Source organism: Callorhinchus milii, unplaced genomic scaffold, assembly GCF_018977255.1.
Source record: "Callorhinchus milii isolate IMCB2004 unplaced genomic scaffold, IMCB_Cmil_1.0 Scaffold1, whole genome shotgun sequence".
NCBI lineage: Eukaryota > Metazoa > Chordata > Chondrichthyes > Chimaeriformes > Callorhinchidae > Callorhinchus > Callorhinchus milii.
Window position 1 is genome coordinate 11,506,836 of NW_024704742.1, and position 20,867 is coordinate 11,527,702.

Below are 20,867 nucleotides of genomic sequence, written 5' to 3' on the forward strand. Positions count from 1 at the left end.
GATATAGTGCCTTATCACATTGTTGAGATGTCCCAAAGCATCTCAATTGACTATATTTTGTGGATGAAATGCTGATTTGATCTATGGTTTGTTAACTCTTATTTTTTTAAAACACTGGATAAATATCTGCTTGAGAAAATTATTGAAAGATTTATGGGGAAACAAATTCTGGTGTAGGGTTATGAATGAAGGGGATGGGAAAGCCTGAGGGAGGAATGCCAGGTTGGAATACTGGAGAGCTTTCTGGAAACTTGTGGGATTACCTGTGCTGAATGTCCTCCCAGTGGGTGGGATACCATTCATGAATGAACAGGTTTTGTGTGAGTCTGTGGAGGGAGTGGGCTGGACGTGTTCAATCAAATTCTTAAGCTGTTACAGTGAGAAAGAGTGCGGCGAGTTTTGATTTCAACACAATGAGTGCATGATCGTGTCACCGAAAATCGGCTAAGAACAAACTGCACGACTGGTGCCAAAACATTTTGAAGCATTCACTGTAATAAGTGATAAAGCATTCAGCGTAGTCTCTCCATCACGTCTGGTTAATATTCTTCCATTATCTAGAAGAGGAACGGTGCAGTGCAGTGGTGTGTTGATGCCATGGTTGCCCTGTCACCGTTCCAGTGCTAAGGATCACTTTCTGCTTTATTGTACAAATTCATGCATGCTCGTCAATCTTCTGATCTGGGGAACTCATCAGAGAAGTAAACTTCATTAACTCTTAATCATATAAAACACTTGGCCTGCAGGCCAGTGCTCTCTTTGTGTCGTATTTATACAGTAGGGCTGCTGTATAAATGAGGATCGCTATTGCTCCAGAGACAGACATCGCTGTGGTCTAATGTCAGTCACCTTCTCATCTCCCAACAGTAGCAGTACAGGAAGAGGAAGTAAATATCCTCTCCCTGATGAGATGTAACTGACCCATATGAACCTCAAAACCCTCCTGGGGTTGATTGCTATTCTGGGTGCTTATCTGGGCTGTGTTTGCTGATGTTAAATGATTTTCGTCGTACAGTACATAGCAATTGGGCTCAGTGCCCTTCAGATGATTTGGGATCATAGAATCATGGAATCGTACAGCACGAAAAGAGGCCATTCGGCCCATCGAGTCTGTGCCGGCTCTTTGAGAAGAGCAATGTAATGTCAATCCCACTCCCCAGCCCTTTCCCCATAACTCTGCAAACCCGTCCTCCTCAAATACCCATCCACCGTGCTTTTAAAAGTTGTTATCGAATTGGCCTTGACCACCCTTTCAGGCAATGCGTTCCAGATTTGAACAACTCGCTGCATGAAAAAATTTCTTCTCACCTCCCCTCTGCTTCTTTCAGAGACTATTTTAAGTCTGTGACCTCACGTCACCGACACACCCACCAGTGGAAACAGTTTTTCCCTTTCTAACCTATCAAATCCCCTCATGATTTTGAAAACTTCTATTAGGTCTCCTCGTAACCTTCTCTGCTCCAATGAGAATAATCCTAACCTCTCAAGCCTTTCCTCATAATCAAGATCCCTCATTCCTGGTACCATCCTCGTAAATCTCCTCTGCACCCTTTCCAATGCCTTAACAGCCTTCCTATAGTGTGGTGCCCAGAACTGGGCGCAGTGTTCTAACTGAGGCCTAACCAGTGCTTTACATAGGTTAATCATAACCTCCTGACTCTTGTACTCTGTGCCCCTAATTATAAAGCCTAGTATCCCATATGCCCTTTTTACAGCTTTATCTACCTGTCCTGCCACCTTCAAGGATTCATTTACCTGCACCCCATCTCTCTGTTCGTTTTACCCCTCTTAAGATTGTATTACCAGCCTATGTTGCCTCCCCTCATCCTTTCTACCAAAATGCAAAACCTCGCATCTCTCCACATTGAAATTCATCTGCCATGTGTCTGCCCATTTTACCATTCTGTCTATGTTTTCCTGCAGTTGGCTCCTATCCTTCTCACTGTTTACTATCCTACCTAACTGCTTGCCCGCAAACTTGGAAGTGGTACTTGCTGTACTCAAGTCCAGATCATTTATGTATATTAAGAAGAGCAGTGGTCCTAATACCAATCCCTGGGGGACGCCACTGTACACTTCCCTCCAGTCAGAAAAGCAGCCGTTCACCACAACTCTCTGCTTTCTGTCTCCCAGCCCGTTCTGGATCCATGCTGCCACTGTCCATTTTATACCATGGGCTTCTATCTTTCTTACAAGTCTTTCATGTGGCACTTTGTCAAATGCCTTTTGAAAGTCCATAGAAACTACATCAACTGCACTACCTTTATCCACCCTTTCGTTACCTCATCGAAAAATTCTATTAGATTTGTTAGACAAGATTTGCCTTTAACAAATCCTTGCTGGCTGTCCCTAATTAACCCATATTCTTCTAAGTGAAGATTTATTCTGTCCCGGATTATAGTCTCCAGGAGTTTCCCCACTGCTGATGTTAGGCTGACTGGCCTGTAGTTCCCAGGTTTGTCCTTCTGTCCCTTTTTGTACAGAGGAGTCACATTGGCCACTCTCCAGTCCTCTGGCACCACCCCTGTGTCCAACAAAGATTGAAAAATTTTAGCCAAAGCCTCCGCTATTTGTACCCGTGCCTCCCATAGTAACCTTGGCTGCATCCAGTCCGGACCGGGCGACTTATCCACCTTCAGCCCAGTACTTCCTCTCTGTTTATACTTATCCTATCCATTTCCTCTACCCTCTCCCCCGATACTGCGGCATTTGGTGCATCCACTCCTTTTGTGAAGACAGATGCAAAGTACTCATTCAGTACATCATCCATGCCCTCTGCCTCCACAATAAGATTTCCCCCTTGGTCCTTAATTGGCCCCACCTTACCTTTGACTAGCCTTTTTTTCTTGATATGTTTGTAAAATATTTTAGAATTCCCTTTAATGTTACCTGCTAACCTTTTTTCATATAATCTTTTTGGCCTTCTTATTTCCTTTTTCAGTTCTCTTCTGCACTTACTCGATTTGGTTGTCTTCTGTATCTTGCGTTTGATATTCGTCATACGCCTCCTTTTTCTGCTTCATTCTAGATACAATTGCCTTCATCATCCAGGGAGGTTTGGAAGCCCTACTTTTCCCTTTTGAGGGAATGTATTTATTCTGTCCCCGAGCTATCTCATCCTTGAAGACTTCCCACTGATCTTTAGTTGTTTTACCTGCCAATCTTTCTTTCCAGTCCACCTTGGCTAGGACTCTTTTTAACTCACTGAAAGTTGCCCTCTCCAGTTGAATATCTTCACTACATGCTTTGGTCTGTATCTTCATTACAATCAGGCTCGACTATGCTAACTCCCTGCTTGTCGACCTTCCCAACTCTTCTGTCCATGAGCTGCAGATCATCCAGAAATCTGCAGCTCATGTATTCTCCTTCACCAGGCTCCGTGACCCCATCACACCCATCCTCGCCCAGCTCTACTTGCTCCCCATCCCTCAGAGAATCAAGTTAAAAATTCTCATCTTCACCTTCAAGGCCCTCCATGGCCTTGCCCCCTCCTACCTCCCCAACCTGTTGACTGCTTATCAACCTGTCCATTCCCTTCACTCAGTAGGCTCCGGCCTGCTCCATGTCCCTCGCCCGGCCTGGCCCGCCCCACCATCGGTGGTCGGGCCTTCAGCCTCTCTGCCCCACCCTCTGGAACTCCATCCCACATTCCCTTTGCCTCTCTCCCTCCCTTTTCTGCTTCAAAGCACTCTTCAAGACCCTGTTGACTGTTCAGTGCTTTGGGACATCCCCCCGACGTGAAAGGCGCTTTACAAATACAATTTTGTGTTGTCTTGTATCTTGTAAATACTGCACCTGCTAATTAATGAAAGTAGAGCCATTTTAAAAAAGCGGGTATTATTTTGCAGGTAAAATTAATTCTACACATACATGAAACATATCTGCAGAGGAGGTCTAAAGAATGTAAACATTGAAAGATTTCCAGCAAATAACCATGTTTTGTTGGTGCTGATACAGTTTGCTTCTGTCTGGGGTGTTTGCGCATTGTGTGAGAGGGACTCTCTGCTTGATTTCAACACAACAACTTGCATTTATAAAGCACCCCAGTGTGCTTTCAATCATTTCTTTTCCTACCCCTTTCATTCTCACATTTCCGAGATACGTCTTCCAAGGTTCAGTGCATAGAACGAACCAATTTTCTGGAATTGAGTAAGCAGGATGTTTCTTTCCAGGGAGAGAGTGTGCATACCATTCCAACAATCCATCTCTGGGATTCCCAGGTGTAAATGGGATGCATGGAAATCTCAGTTTGGTTTGTATACTCTTAAGCATGGCGATGGGTTTCCACATGCATCAGACCAACAAATTTTTTTTTAAAGATTTATATGAGCTGGGATCACAGATAAGTGAAGTGAGAGGCTTATATGGTCATGCATTGACTCCCGCAACCATTTGATAATTAAATTAAGGTATTAATTCGACAAACGGGTGATGGAATTCAAATGAATGTCAGTAACTGTGACATAATGCTTTATGTAATTTTAGTGCTGCCTTGGGAGCTCACAGTACTCATTGTTAAACCTCAGACAGTTTCTGGTAGAAAAGCTTCCTATCTTTACCCTTCTTGCTGACTCAAATGTTTGGTCTATTGCTCTTTACCAAACACAATGCCTCATTTCAAAAGGAAAGCAAAGCACTCTGTGTAATGGTTCTGGAGGGAAGGGGCAGGCTCACAATTACAGTTTGGCAAAGTGAAGTTACAATTAACATAATGACGGTGCCTAGTTAGAATTTCATCAGGAATGTCACTCCTTTTGTTTCGAGTGCTGGATTGTAGGGACTGAAGGAGCAAGCTACAATGAATTACTGTACATGTCAAGATACAACAACAACAACAACAAGATTCCATTTATTGAGCGCCTTTCATGTCGGGAGGACGTCCCAAGGCACTGTTCAGTTGGGTCAGGACCCGAGCAGGGGGGAAATGGTCAGGGTGAGGGGAGGGAAGGGAGGGAGCGAGGTGGGGGTAGAGAGTCGAGAGGGGAGCTGAAGGCACCGTCAAAGAGAAAGGTCTTGAGACCGGCCTTGAAGGAGGAAAGGGAGGAGGCGGCGAAGGCACTGGGGGATAGAGTTCCAGAGCCTAGGGGCTGAGAGGCTGAAGGCCCGGCCACCGATAGTAGGGCGGTTGGGGCGGAGGATGTGGAGCAGACCGGAGCCAGAGGAACCGAGGGTACGGGCGGGTAGGTAGGGGGATAGTAGGTCGGAGAGGTAGGAGGGAGCAAGGGCGTGAATGGCCTTGTAGGTGAGGGTGAGGATCTTGAATTTGATCCTCTGGGGGATGGGGAGCCAGTGGAGGCGAGCGAGGGTGGGAGTGATGTGGTCGCGGTGTCTGGTGCGGGACAGTACACGAGCTGCAGAGTTCTGAATGACCTGCAGCTTGTGGAGGGAGGTGGCGGGAAGGCCGGCGAGGAGAGAGTTCCCATAGTCCAGCCTTGAGGTGATGAAGGCGTGGACCAGAGTTTCAGCAGCGTGAGGGGTGAGGTAGTGCCGTAGTCTGGCGACATTCCGGAGGTGATGGAAGGCGGTTCCAGTTGTGGCGCGGATATGGGGGAGAAAGGACAGCTCAGGGTCGAACAAAACGCCGAGGTTCCTGATGGCTTTGAGAGGTGGAGAGTGCAGCCTTGGATACTGATGCTGTCAGCGCCTGAGGTGCGGAGGCGCTGACGTGAGCCAATCAGGAGGGCCTCAGTTTTGCGTACGTTGAGCTGGAGAAAGTTGTCTCTTGTCCAGGACTCGATGTCGGACAGGCAGCTGTCAGGACATCGGTGGTCGTGGAGTTGAGGGTCGAGGAGGAAAGGTAGAGTTGGGTGTCATCCGCATACATGTGGAAGTTAACCCCATGTCTGCGGATGATGTCACCAAGGGGGAGCATATAGAGGGTGAAGAGGAGGGGACCGAGGACAGAGCCTTGAGGGACACCGCACGAGACAGTGCGGGGGCCGGAGGAAATACCATTTGAGGAGACAAAGTGAAGACGGTGGGAGAGGTACGACCTAAACCACTCAATGATCGGGCCTTGAAGGTTTAGGTGGGAGGACAAGCGGTGGAGGAGGATAGCATGGTCAACCGTATCGAATGCTGCCGATAGGTCGAGGAGGACGAGGAGGCAGAGGGAGCCCTGGTCACAGATGGTCAGGATGTCATTGGTGGTCAGGATGTCATTGGTGAGCCATGCACAAAATTAATGAGGGCATTGGATTTACCATTGGTTTTAGCATATCACCATCTATTGTCGAATAGAGTTAATATGATATTGTGTCATTAAAGAGGCATTCTTGTCATTAGGACCAATTTCTTTTTTAAAAAGATGAATGGGGTATAAGGAATATGTTTAACATAATTTGACTTGGATTTTTTTTCTGGACCCATGTCCAGATTTGGATATGGGTCCATTTATTTGGACCCCTGAATACTGACAACAAGGGAGGGATCATGGCTACAAAAGGTGACCGTGAACAAATGCTTCAGGAAAATTAATTATGGAAGCTGTAGTTACCAACCCAAGGGGTTTGAGAAGAAGTCAAATGGTCACAGAAGAGGGGGAAGGTGAGCTGTTTGGTCTATATTATTGAAATCAATATTGAGGCATTTAGAAGCTTGTTCAGCTCTCTCGCTCTGTAAGCACAGTAATCTCGACCATTTTATCCGCCCATACAATATGATACAAATTACATTTGTATAGCGCCTTTCACGTCGGGAGTTGTTTATTCACAATTAAAACAAAGCTGGAGTATTTTTAAAAGGGGAGAAACAACTCTGGGAGTGTGGGTGGGAGTGTGATTTGCTTCAAAATTAGGTTACGTTTATTGTGAAAGGACATTGTTACACAAGTATAATAGGCTGACAATCTAATGCAATGTTAGCAGCCCTGCATTGTCAAAGAAAATCCCATGGCACCTTTCAAAAATAGAAGAGAGTTTCCCCCGGTGTCCTGATCAAAAATCACCCAAATAAAATTTGTCATTCACTTCATGGCTGTCTGTGGGACACTACTGTATGCAAATTGGCTACCGTGTTCACCAACAATTGTACAGGCATTATACTTTACAGTAAATCCTGTGAAGCATTTTGAGACATTTCGATAACCCTAAACCCTAATTTTCAATTTCTTTTATTTTTCAGGGTTAGAGTAAGACTCTATATCAAATGCAAGGATTTTTTTCTGTATGAATACTCATATAGGGGGGCGAATGGAGGAGAGCAGGGGTGCTACAAATGTAATTTTCTTTAATGGAGACTGCTGATTGAAAGTGATTTAGGAATTGACCTGGAGCCATAAAATCCAGAAAAAGCTTGCTGCCACTGAGGCATTACTGTATACTCACCTGTGGTGTGCGATTTGGAGATCTTAAAGCACTTCAAACAATAGGGTTTGATTTGAAGATTTGCAAAAAGATTTGTAAATAGCAAATCCAACTATATACAAATATACAAATTTAGTTTGTTGTTGTATGGCAATGAAAAATCAGCAGCCACTGGGGTTAGAAATCAGACATGTCTTTGATGCTGTTAATTCTGGCTAGGTTCTTATTATGCTCAATGGAAAGGGCAAGGAACACCATTACATAACGGCCTTATGCAGGAATATTCTTGTTTCAGCTGTGGGCTCTGCCCCACTGAGAGAAAGCTTGCCCATTTAGGTTAATTGGCTAAAGCAGTTATAAAGAACTCGCTGCATCAGAATTATTTTCTGGCATGCTGTTTTGGTAAATATACTTTTGGGGTGAAACAAATGGAGCGTCAGTAAATCAAGTATCTATCAAGCTGGGTATCGCTTACTCCAGTCTTTCCCTCCTGCCATGAACAGATAATATGGCAACTTGGACTGAATTTTAAACCATTGATTAAGATGACTCAAACAGCACCATCATCAATCTTGCTGTTTCAGCATTCCATGCATGTTGAAGTGTGTATTGGTGCAAGTAGAGCAGTTTCTTACTGAATTTTGCCTGAATCCTGGAAAAGGCTGGGAAGCCAAATGCTGATTCAATGCTGAAATGGTCCTTGAAATGTAAGGGTTGTCCAGAGTTTTGTAATAGTGACATTGCATGTCACACTGTCCTAACTGTAACCAGGAACTGAGCTAGTTTGAAAATGAATCCTGAAATGACAATGTTGAGTCAACTGTTAAGGGGAATCTGATAGTTGTCCTGTTGATAGCAATGTCGTAGCATTTAGAGAATTCATTGCAATACCAGACTGCTGGTATGTTGTCTCCCTGGAAAGCTGATGTCATTGTGCAACAAATGAAAATTTCTGGAAAACACACAATCACAAGAGAGTTATGGATGGAGTAGGATTTGAGACCCATTTAATCTCCCAGAATTCCCACTTTTCCATCTTTCCATTGCAACGTCAAGATGCTTGTTCAATGAACTCTACTGCCACTCCAGCTGTAATTGCCACTCTGTATGAAGAAATACTTCCTGGTGGCTGTCCCATAATTGTTCTTCACAAATTGAACCTGTGCCCTCCAGTTCTAATTCCTTGATGTATCAGAAAGTAACATGTATTTATTTGCTCAATTCTACTTAGCATCTCCTAGACCTCTTCTATCTGAGACATTTATTTTCAAAGTTGAAATGCTCTATCTTATCTAATGCTCCTCATGGCTGATCCCTGTAACACTAGGGATCATCCTTGTTGCTCTTCATTTTGCTTCAAGGTTCTGAGCCTTGTATCAAGGTGTCCAGGTGCAGAGCACTGTACAGCTGGAGCATGAATAGCTATTATACAAAAGCATTTCTAGACTTGGAGGCAAAAAGTCTACTTTGCCCTCTGTTTTCCTCTGAAAGTCCGAGTGAGAGCAGTATGTATTTAAAATCCCAGTGGCAATGACGCTCTCTGCTTGTATACATGGTGTGCAGAATTCTTTACTGCTTGCTCTCTGTGTTTTTAATATGTAATAAAATGCATGTGCCTGTTAGCTGTTTCTTTGTACCATCTCAATCATGTGACCTCTGCACTTTTGGCCTCTGAAATCCCATGTCCAATTATAATCGTTTCTCGACTGGCTGTGAAATAAAGATCCCTAGGTGTAATGCTGTCTCTTCCTTTTAAGGAAAGCAACCGAACAAAAAAACGTACATACATTGAAAATGTGCTGTTTGTGTGTGTTGGGGGGAGGGGGTAATGAAAGTATTTTAGGGTTTGTGCAGAGTTTATAACTGCGTCACTGATGTGCATGTGTTTGCCTACAAAAGCAGTCACTACATTTTAGTAATTACTAGAAAATACTTTGAGACATTTGAGCACGATGAGGCGCGTGCAAAAAAGCCCAATTATTTCTTGGTTGTGAGCACAAATGCTAAGTGTGGGCACATTTAACCCTATCTATGCAGCACTGACTTCAAACCCACCTGTAGCAGAAACTCTCTTAATGTGTGCAATTTCCAACCAAGCAGTATTTTGAGTTAGAAAGTTCTCCAAAATGCTTCTTTGCATCTGATATCATCTGTCTTTATATCCAAACCGGACTTGATAAGATAATAATAATAATAATAATAATAATCCTTACATTTGATATAGTGTTTTTCACATCTTCTAGACGTCTCAAAGCGCTTCACAGAATATACTGTAAAGTGAATTGACTGTACATTTGTGGGTGAAAGCATTGAAAAACATACATACATTGACAATGTGGTGTGTGAGTGTTTAGAAAGCTACACTCAAAACTAGGAAGTCCCCAGGTTTAATTCCTAATCTGTGCTGAGTAAGAATTACGTTAGGTGAACTACAGTTATCTTCTGGGTACAGTACTCTGGGTTGGACAGAAAAGCAAAAGTAACCAGGCTTCTTGTTCCTGATCCAGTCTATTAACTCTTCCTGGAAAAGTGTGCTTTCAAGGCTAATAATAATAATAATCCTTGCATTTGATATGGCCCCTTATCACGTCATTGAGACACCTCAAAGCGCTTAACAGAATAAATAATACATTTTAATTCATAATACGTAATTCATAATTGTAAAGTGGATTGTCTGTGTATTTGTGGGCTGAGACCTGAAATAGCAGTCTTAGTCTTAAGATTATAGTCTTAAAATATAACATTGTGAAACGTTTTGAAAATATGTAAATTTAGCCTTATCCTGGATGCTGGTTTTCTGCAGTGCATTTTAAAATTGTTGGACCACCCTGAAATTGAAGAGAATCTATTTCAATGCAATTTGTTGTTGTTGTCTTAAGAACGGTCTTGCTTCTGGTAAGAACATGTTCAGCTATTATTCTTCCTGCATGTTCTGGCCCTGCACATACTCACTCTGCACGTTCACAGATGAGTTCCAGTCTAGCATGGACTCATTGAGCCAAATGCCCTGTTTTGGTGCTACAGTTTATGACTGGCTAAATTGAGTTAGTACCAGAGGGTCAATATCATTCTGTGCTGTGAGTTCATGCCTTCAAGAGAGGAATTGAGAAAACTGATTCAAAATACAGTTTGTACTTCTGTGTGCAATTGTCCGCTGTTTTGCCCACAAAACATACAGTCAATTCACTTTACAGTATATTCTGTGAAGCGCTTTGAGACCTCTAGATAATGTGATATCAAATGCAAGGATTATTAATATAATTATTAATATAATTCAAACTATTTTCTTAATATTGTGAGTGCTAATATCAAAAAAAAGGGACACACCTTAGATTGCAAATATAAGATTTGGAGCCCACACAGTGCATTTGGAATGTGCTGCTGATCATCCTTCATTCAGCACATCTTTAAAATGCTGTGTCCGCTTACTTCAAGTGAATAACCTACACAATAGCATGTGTGTGACAGATGCAGTTTGTCAGTGGTTCTCTGGTGTCTTGTTTGCCTGATTTCAATTAATCAATTCAGCTATTCAGTAGCAGAGAGCCAACAATGCAACAACAACAACAACTTGGATTTATATAGCGCCCTCCATGCCGGACGGCATCTCAGAGTGCTTTACAGTCCAACAGTCATGTTTATAAAATCATAGAATAATAGAATTATATAGCACAGGAGGAGGCCATTCGGCCCATTGTGTCTGTGCCTGTTCTTTGAAAAGAGCAGGCAATCCCATTCTCCCACTCTCTCCCCATAGCCCTGCAAATTTGTCCTCCCCAAATAATGATGTGCTTCTCTCTTGAAAGTTGTTATCGATTGGCTTCCGCCACCCTTTCAGGCAATGCATTCCAAATTTGAACAATTCATTTAGAATGAATTATTTTTTCTCTTCCAGGTGCAATAATCGCACCCAGTGTGCAGTTGTGGCCGGACCAGATGCCTTTCCAGATCCCTGCCCAGGAACCTACAAGTATCTGGAAGTTCAGTATGAATGCGTTCCATACAGTAAGTGCACTCCGTCATTCATGCTCACTCACTCTTCACTCACTCATGCTCAAACTCTTCTCTTGTTCTCTTGGTTAAGTATTACCATGAAATGCATCATAATGTATGCAGGCTGTGTTCTTTCCTCCACTGTCTTATGTAACTGAAGTCCCTCACACTGTAGGTCTTGAGTTGTGTGGTACAGTCTCATTCCAGGTTGATAATGCACCTTATGTGGATTTGCTCAACTATGCTGCCCTTATTCAAAAGTAGTTACACTCCCAAGATGGTGACATATTTTTGTGATGGTCTCTAAAGTGCTTGAGTTGTGCTTCTTATCAATTTCACCATTTATTTTCCTGCAGTTATTGGTTTTAACCTTAGTCTTGGATTATCATCTAAATAGTGAATGTCTGTTGTATATTATTAGCTGTCTCTTATCCTCTTCCCTGGATCATGTTAGTCATGGCTTATCCTATATATAACCTGTAGTTATTATTTGCTACATTGATTGTTGGTTACATGTTGTCCGTTAAGTACTCTTCATTTACTGCTGTCCACATTAGGTGGCCTGTTATCCTCTTTATTGTTTGTGTGCCTGTTTGCTGTGCCTCCTCACCTCAGGTGCTGACAGCATCACCATCCATGGTTGCACACTCCATCTTGCTAAGCTCGTCCGGAAGCTTGGGATCTTGGTTGACCCTCAACTATCCTTTCTACCCCACATCTGCGCTATGACCCGCTCTGCCTTCCCCACCTCCGCAACGTCGCCCGGCTCCGTCACTGTCTCATACTCCAGCCCACTGAAACCCTTAAACACGCCTTCATTACATCGAGGCTCGACTATGCAAACTCATTGCTTGTTAGCCTCCCCAACTCTTCCCTCCACAGGCTGCAAATCATCCAGAACCCTGCAGCCCATGTCCTCTCCCGTACTAGACTCCGTGACCCTATCACCCCCATCCTTGCCCAACTGCACTGGCTTCCATTCACACAGAGGATACATTTCAGGATCCTGGTACCTACTTTCAAAGCTCTCCATGGTCTTGCTCCCTCCTATCTCTGCGACCTACTAACTCCCTACCATCCTATTCGCTCCCTCTGCTTCATGTCCCCGCCTTGCTCGCCCCACTATTGGTGGGCAGGCCTTCTGCCACTCTGTCCTCACCCTCTGTAACTCCATTCCACAGTCCCTCCGTCTCGCCACCTTCAAGACCCACCTCAAGATCCTCCTCTCTGACCTTGCTTTCGATCTCTCTGCTTCCCTCCCTGCCCTCCATCCTCCCCCACCCTGACCGCCAGCTCGGGTCCGTAACTGTCTGTCCAGCACCTTAGGACATCCTCCCGACGTGAAAGGCACTATACAAATGTAATTTTGTTGTTGTTGTTATTTACACTCAATAAAACTTGCAGTTACTACATTCTAAGCACAGCAATGTATTTATGCTCCTCATAATCTGCCCTGACTAACCTTAGCTAAGTGTTAATCTTACAACTTATAATTATTGCTTTCTAACTTCTGCATGTTATCCTCTAGTCCCTGCAGTTCCTGCTTTAGGAATATAGGACCAGGAGGAGCCTTGGCAGCCCGTCGAATCTGTCCCAACATGTTGTTAGATTGTGGCAATGTTCCTAATCCCATTTCCCCACCTTTTTTCTATATATTTTAATACCTTTACCTCCCAAGTTGTCTACCTTTGTTACTTTAGCTATATGTTGCGAGGCATGCAGTTCCTCAAGAGGTTTGAGAATGTACATTGCTTCTTTATGAAGACAATCAATCATATTCTGTTGATATGTGTGTTGCTGCAATATACAGTCAGAACCACCTCTACCTTCCACCCAATGTTGCCAGATCTAATGTATTGGATTCCCTCTTATTCTTGCAATATATTGGTACTTTTCTTTGTCGGGAGTACCGTGGTATTGAGGTGTATAGTATGGCATGCATGAGACAATCGTGCTGGAATAAGAAACTAGGTAGCCTGATTCATCTGCAAGATTTGGAGGGACTTGGAGTCTTCCCAATCAACTCCTAGTAACCCTTCAAGGGCGAAACCTTGGGCAAGTTTCCTTACTCCACACGCCTAATAATAATCCCTCCAAAACAAAACAATAATAAATTGGTCATTTTCAATCTACAGCTGTTTGTGGGACATTGCTGTGCGCAATTGGCTGCCGCGTTCGCCCACAAATATACAGTCAATTCACTTTACAGTATATTCTGTGAGGCGCTTTGAGACGTCTAGAAGACGTGAAAAGCGCTATATCAAATGCAAGGATTATTATTATTATTATTAAGGTGGAACGCTGATGGGTAGGATGGTTCTAGCCAAACAGTGGGAAACCTGCCAAACAGTGACAGTGGCAAACTGTGCGGTGGTAAAGCTGGTTAAACTCTAGGAGTACCTAAGCCTCGCCTTGACTCTTGGCAAACTAATAACTTAAACTAATAACTGCTCCTAATAAGTTTGGAAATTATGAAAGCAGAGTACAGGCTCTGGGGAGAGAACAGGCAGTCCATTCCAGGGAGAGGGAAATATCTTTGTGTTGGTGGCATGCATATGTGGAACTCTGACTGTCTACGTTGGATTCTCTTAAACATGGTGATGGGTTTCCACATATGATCGACACCCAGCAGACGAAACAAAGTTCCATCCTCTGAAACCCAACAGCTTATCGACAAACCCTGTGGCTGTACGTGACTGATTCCACATCACATTGAAATTTCTGGATGCCTATTCTGCAAAATTAAGTGCAGAACATGTCATTTAAATATGATTCCATTTATCCATAGTTTTTTTTCTCTCTAGTTCCTTTAAAAGAAAGAATTAGTCATTTTCATTTTTTTTTCAAACCTGCTTTTGTTCAATATGGTTCTCATCAAGGAAGAGTGGGGAGGGTGTTAAAAAATCGAACTTTATCCACTTGAGCATTCGGTAACTGCCTTGTTCATTCCCAGATTGGCCACAATACATTAACTGTAGATTAAAGCTCTTTCAACTCTGCCCCTGGAATGAGCCATATCCTGACCTCAGAGAAGTGCCACGTAACGCACACACCTCTGTGACATTGACATCAAACGTCCTAACGATTTCTTTCGGGAGATTGATAACGTTAGTACCAAACCAATAGTGTTTTACTCTGTGAGACCACAGGCACCAGAAACTGGGTTGAACCTTAAACCTGGACTCATTTTACTTTGGACCTTTAAGACCAATATTTCTTTAAATAATCAATGGAGTCCTGTAGCTCAGTGGTTAGAGCATTCATCTTGCAAGCGAGACGACCTGAGTTTTTATTCCTGGGCAGTGCGAAACATTGGGCATGCTTCCTTATACTCCACACACACTCGTCTGTTTACCTAACAGTAAGTTGAAACTCGGTCGTTAGTCGATTGTTGAATCACTTTTCTGGGGGTAATAATCTCTCCCTCCCCCACAAAATAATAAAAAAAAATTTGGGTCACTATATCCACGACTGTTTAGCGGGACACTGCTGTGTGTATTTGGCTACTGCGTTTCGCTCACAAAATATACAGTCAATTCACTTTACGGTAGATTCTGTGAAGCTCTTTGAGACGTCTCGAAGATGTGATAAGGCGCTATATCGAATGCAAGGATTAGTAATATTATGATCACAAGCCAACGCACCTTGCTGCTGTTGTGAAGCATTGCCTGGTAAAAGCCATACCTTGGTAGGCAAAGTAATGATGGCGAGGGGTATTAATTGACACCGGATCGCATTCAGAACAAATCATAGCGGTTTCACATGGTAGCACCTCATTACAGCTTTAGGTATTGAAGGCATTTTCCAGATTAAAAAGCAGTGAGGCAGAATCACTGAATACATTGGCTGCTACTTCAGTGTACCCACACATGAAGAAAGCTGAAATATTCTTCTGTTGCATTCTCTTATGTGTTGGAAAACACTTTATAATTGTGCCTCAAGGAAGCTAAATATGTCAAATCCTTTACATAACTCATACAAACAACAAACCAAGTCTGGAATAACATCCCTCCCCTGTCTCTTCCTGTATTTGCTTGGCCTCCCAGTCATCAGCAGAGAAAGTATGGAGGAGATAGGGTTGTCGTGTACAGGGTTTTGAGGGAGGGGCGATATGGAAGAGGCGGGGAGACGTTTAAGGGGGTGGGGGGTTATCCTACCGGAATTAGAAAAGTGCTGCTGAATGTCCATAGTCTGGACAATTGTCTCTGGAAGTACAAGAACCAATAACAGTTCAAATGCCTTTCTTCAGCACAGCTGCAATTCTCCCTCGGCCTTTTCCCTGCCCTGTACAATCTTACACACAGATATTGAAAGCTAAGTCATTATTCATTGATTACTGAACATGAGGATATTCCATTATACAGTATCGGTGGGGAAGAGGCTTCTATTGTAATCTCAGCACCAAGTGATTTCAAAGACACTCTGGTTCTGCACTCTGAGACAGAGCATCCTTGGATCAGCTCCAGTTGCAGTCTTTTACATCAAAGTAATCAGTCACTGAGATCATAAATAAACAACAACAACAACAACGTACATTTATAAAGCGCCCACCACGCAGGGTAGCGTCCCGGAGTGCTTGACAGTAACGGAGTCTGACCCCAAGCCAGGGGGAGAGGGAAGTGGAAGATTGAGGGAGAGTGTTCCAGAGTTTCGGGACGTAGTGGCTGAAGGCATGGCCACCGATGGTGGAGCCGAGGGGACAAGGGACAAACAGGAGGCCAGAGCCAGCTGAGCTGATGAGCGTAGAATTAAGCAGTCCTGAAGAAGGCATTTAAATTGTTATTGATTCTTGAAGCTCCAAACAGTCATCCAAACAATAAACTGCAACAGTGCCCATGTTTTGAGGTATTGTGAAGTTTTATCAAATCAGACCAAAGATCACTTTGGAGCCAAGCCCCAGCAGTTTGGCATCTTTTTGTTTGTTTCCCCCCATTTGATCCTTTTTAATTTGCTCGTTTGTTTGTGGGATATTCAAGTGCAGATTGGTTACCGAGTTTGCCAGACTAACAGTCCTCTCTATGTTATGCAATTTTCTCAATTAAGATGATCGTCACTTCCCTTTATTTTTTCTGCTTAGCTGCCCTGAGATTCACATTGACACAAAAGGAACTCACCTGCTGTTGCAATTTCATAGTCTTATTTTTTACGTGAATGCTGTTGTATACGTTCCTATTATGTATATAGAGTTCCTGGGAATCTTGAAAAGAAACCTCAGAAACATGTCTCCTTCTATAATAATAATAATCCTTGCATTTCATAGAGAACCTGATCATGTCTTTTGAGACATCTAAAAGTGTATATTTTGTGGGCAAAATTCCTCTAACCAGGAATCAAAGGTTATTGGCTAGTGAACTACAAGTGGGAAGTTCAGCTTCCAGACTTACCATTGAGAAAGGGGGTGGAGGGTGGTGGGAGTGCAGTTTCTACACATCTACCAGGCAACCCCATTTTATAATGCATGGTTTTGGGGCGATAAAATCAGAGGAGAAAGTCATCTGTCCCACTTGTAGGTCATCAGATCACCGCTGACATCATGTCTGGCTCTGATATAGAATGAGCAACTTCTTGTGTATGCAGACAGATGGCCAGCCAGTCCGAGCCAGACGTGGGCCACGCTTTGGTGACCTCGAGTCCACAAGACAGCTGCGATGTAAGCAGACTCGCAAGATGTGTTATAGCAGGGCTGCACTATGTTGTGTTCATCAAGAGCTCCTGCTTGATTTAGGTCTTGGGCCTGTCTGACAGTGCCCAAGAGTCTCGCTGTTTCCCCTCAGTTTATAACATTCAAAATGTCATTGATTGTTTTCTGTGTTTTTTTTAAACAATCTCCTAGCCACCCAGTGCGCTCTTCACTTGTCATGCTGTTGCCATCATGCCTTCTCCCACCAATCCGACACCATGCCAAAAATAACTCCTAGCAATGTTGGGTAATTTCCTTTTCTTTCTGAGCATTGGCTGAAATTCAAGTGAAAAAAAATATACAAGGCTTTCTCTGTCGTTTATCTTGGCATGGTCACAGACTATGTGTAAAAGTATTATAGTGTTGGGGAAACTGATATGCCATGTTTCATCAGTTAAGTGGCACGTATATTTGTGTTCAGAATTGAGCTGGTGGGGTGCCAGGAGGAGAAAGAAGGGGATGGGAAACGGAAATTTTAATCTAAACACCAGGTCACAAAGCATCTGAAAGAGAAAGATAGCTTGACTTTCCAACCATCAAGAAATAAGTCTTATGCAATTTTTCTATTAAAAAATTAATTCTTCCGAGCTCTCTAGTGATTTTGAAACACCAGAAATCAGGCACAACAAAGAGGTTCATGCTGTAATTTATGCTGTATTAATTGTACATAGAACCATATAAATTTACAGCATAGAAGAAGGCCATTTGGACCATTGTGTCTCAGCTGACTCTTTTAAAAGTAATCCTTTCAGTCCCATTTGCCTGCGTTTTCCCCATACCCCTGCACTTTACTCCTCTCATCCTTCAGATGAGACGTTAAACCAAGGAGGTCCCATCTGCCTGTTCAGGTGGATGTTAAAGATCCCATGGCACTATTTGAAAAGAGAAGGGAGTTTTGTCCTAGGTTCTGGACCAACAATCCCCCAAATAAAACATTGCTCACTTACTCCATAGCTGTCTGTGGAGCACTGCTGTGCACAACTGGCTGCTGCGATTCACCCACAAAATACACAATGACTCCACTTTACAGTATATCCTGTGAAGCGCTTTGAGACATCTCAGCGATGTGCGATATCAAGTGCAAGGATTATTATCATTATTATTTTCTTTTTGAAAGCTAAAATTTTGTTTTCAGTACGATACGATTTACATTTGTATCGCATTGTTCACATTGGGAGGGTGTCTCAGTGTTTTACACAGCTGGTTTGGACAACTGAGTTTGGAGGTTGGTGGGGGAAACCTGAAGATTCTGTGAATGTTTTTAATTTAGGCATCATTGAAGATCTTGGAAGGGAGTGATGGTGGCGGAGGTAATAGCACGAAGCCAGCATTGAGAAATCTATTATTTATACATACCGTCTTCGTGCTTGGTCTATAATTGGTGAGAAAAATGCAAGCTACGATATCTGCCATCAATAAATCAGTTAACACAGCATAATTTTCAAGTGGAATGGTGTTTTCTTTGATAGAACTGGGCTAAAACCCAATAGTGTATGTTAACACAGTATGTTGATGTTGCAGATGTATGTCTCTATTTAAATAAATGGGAAAATATATTTCGAAATAAAACCATGAAGACGAATTTGGGAAAGCAAATGTTAAGTGATATTTTCAATTTAAAAAGCATTCATAACTAAGTTGATCTATTGTGATTTTACAGACTTGAACTTGTGCAAAGTATTGAAAGTGATGGTATGTTTTCAATAGATTGAGTTCAGAAACTCCTTTGGTGGCACGTGATAATAATCCTTACATTTGATGTAACATATATAACATCAAAGCAGGCTTCACAGGGAATTGCTGTAATGTGAAGAGGCTATGTGTTTGTTGGAGAACACAGCAGCCAATTTGCACATAGGAATGCCCTGCAAACAGCCATGAAGCGTGTGACCAATTTGGTCAGAACACTGGGAGGAAACTTCCTTCCCTTTGCAAATAGTCACGGCATCTTTTAACATCTGCTTCAACAAGTAATGGGACCTTAGTGAAACATATCTCGTCTGAAGAATGACAATGTAATGTTTCTCTAGCACTGCTTAGGAGTATTAACCCCAGTAGGGGTCTAACTAATTAAACAGGAATCATAAAACCCCAACTTATGGTGAGGCCTGAACAGCCAGTTTGATTGCTCATCCAGACGGCCGGTCAGATAGTTCCATGCTCACCTCTGGTACCCATGTTAAACGAAAAGTGGCCGACTTTCAATCTTTTCGATCTACGTGTTGTCCCCAAATGCTCCAGCTGAGTTATTAAGGCCCTGCCTCTTGGTCAGTGTGGAGTCTTGCAGCTTAGTGGTTAAGGCGCTCACCTCACAAGTAAAAGGACCTGGGTTTGATTCCTGGGCGGGCCGAAACCTTGGGCAAGTTTCCTTAATCCTCAGTTTACCTAGCAGTAAGTAGGAGCACGGTTATTAGTCGATTTGTGGATTGCTTTTCCAGGGATAATAATCAATTCGAAACAATAAATAAAATATTAATAATTTGGTCACTTAATCCACTACTGTTTGTGGGACACTGCTGTGCGCAATTGGCTGCCGCGTTTCACCCACAAAATATATGATCATTACACTTCACAATATATTCAGTGAAGCAGTTCAAGAAGTCTTGAAGACGTGTTAAGGTGCTATATCAAATGCAAGGATTATTATTATTATAAAGGGCATGGGGCCACACCGTATTTATTTTTCTTGTCTATTTTCTCTGATAAAGGTTTGTTTCCTTGTTTTCCCTTCTTTGGGGCATATGGTTCATTGGGTGGCGATTGGCTGTTAAATATTTAATTGTTTTGAGCCATTTTAAATTGGGGCATTGGGCCAGTTTAAATTCACATTACATCTGTGAATTAAGGCTTGTGCTGGGGGTTGACACTAATATGCAGTTGGGAGTTTTGTTTTTAGTAAAGTAGAGTAAGGATAAGTAAATTGTTTCCTCATTAAGGATATTGCTAAGGTGTTCATAGAATCATACAGCACAGGAAGAGGCCATTCGACCCATCGTGTCTGCGCCAGCTCAGAAAAGAGCAATCCAACTCAATCCCACTGGCCCGCTTTCTCTCCATAGCCCTGCAATCCTGTCCTCCCCAAATACCCATCTACTTCTCTCATAAAAGTTGCTATTGAATCAGCTTCTACTACCCTTTCAGGTAATGCATTCTAGATCCCAAGAACTCGTTGGTGAAATTTTTTTCCTAACCTCTGTTTCTTTTAACAACTATCCTAAATCGGTTTCCTCGGGTTACTGACCCACATGTCAGTGGAAACAGTTTCTCCCGGTTCAACCTATCAAATCATCTCATGATCTTGAAAACCTCTATTAAATCCCCTCTTAATCTTCTCTGATGTAGGGAGAATAATCCTAGTTTTGCCAACCTCTCCTCATAACTAAGGTCCTTCATTCCTGGTATCATCCTGGTAAACCTCCTTTGCACCCTCTCCAATGCCTTAAAATCTTTCCAAAAGTGCGGTGCCCAGAACTGAACGCAGTACTCCAACTGAGGCCTAACCAGCATTCAACATAACCTCCTGACTTTTGAATTCTATGCCCCTATTTATAAAACCTATGCTTTTTTAACAGTTGTTTTAGATTTGGAGCGTTGCTGTCAACACACCGTTCTGTTAACATTAACTAATTCCCTTCACTCCCTGGCAATTCCCTACCTCCCGACCTCTTCACTCCCCAATCCACCACCACTCCGCTTGACTGGCAGTGGCCTCCTGCTCGTCCATCCCACCCTCTGCTCGTCCCCAATGACCATCTGTGACCACCAATGACATCCTGACCATCTGTGACCAGGGCTCCCTCTGCCTCCTCGTCCTCCTCGACCTATCGGCAGCATTCAATACGGTCGACCATGCTATCCTCCTCCACCGCTTGTCCTCCCACCTCAACCTT

General features: G+C 43.0%; 1 protein-coding gene across 4 annotated transcripts in view; it reads left to right on the top strand.

Moving 5' to 3' along the window:
- adgrl3.1 (adhesion G protein-coupled receptor L3.1) overlaps positions 1-20,867 on the top strand; it is a 297,007-nt gene that overhangs the window by 100,715 nt on the left and 175,425 nt on the right. For all 4 annotated transcript variants that reach the window (XM_007905934.2, XM_007905930.2, XM_007905931.2 and 1 more), the window contains exon 3: positions 11,200-11,309. In XM_007905934.2, the coding sequence (XP_007904125.1) occupies positions 11,200-11,309 (110 nt within the window). The remainder of the gene's footprint in view (positions 1-11,199; positions 11,310-20,867) is intronic.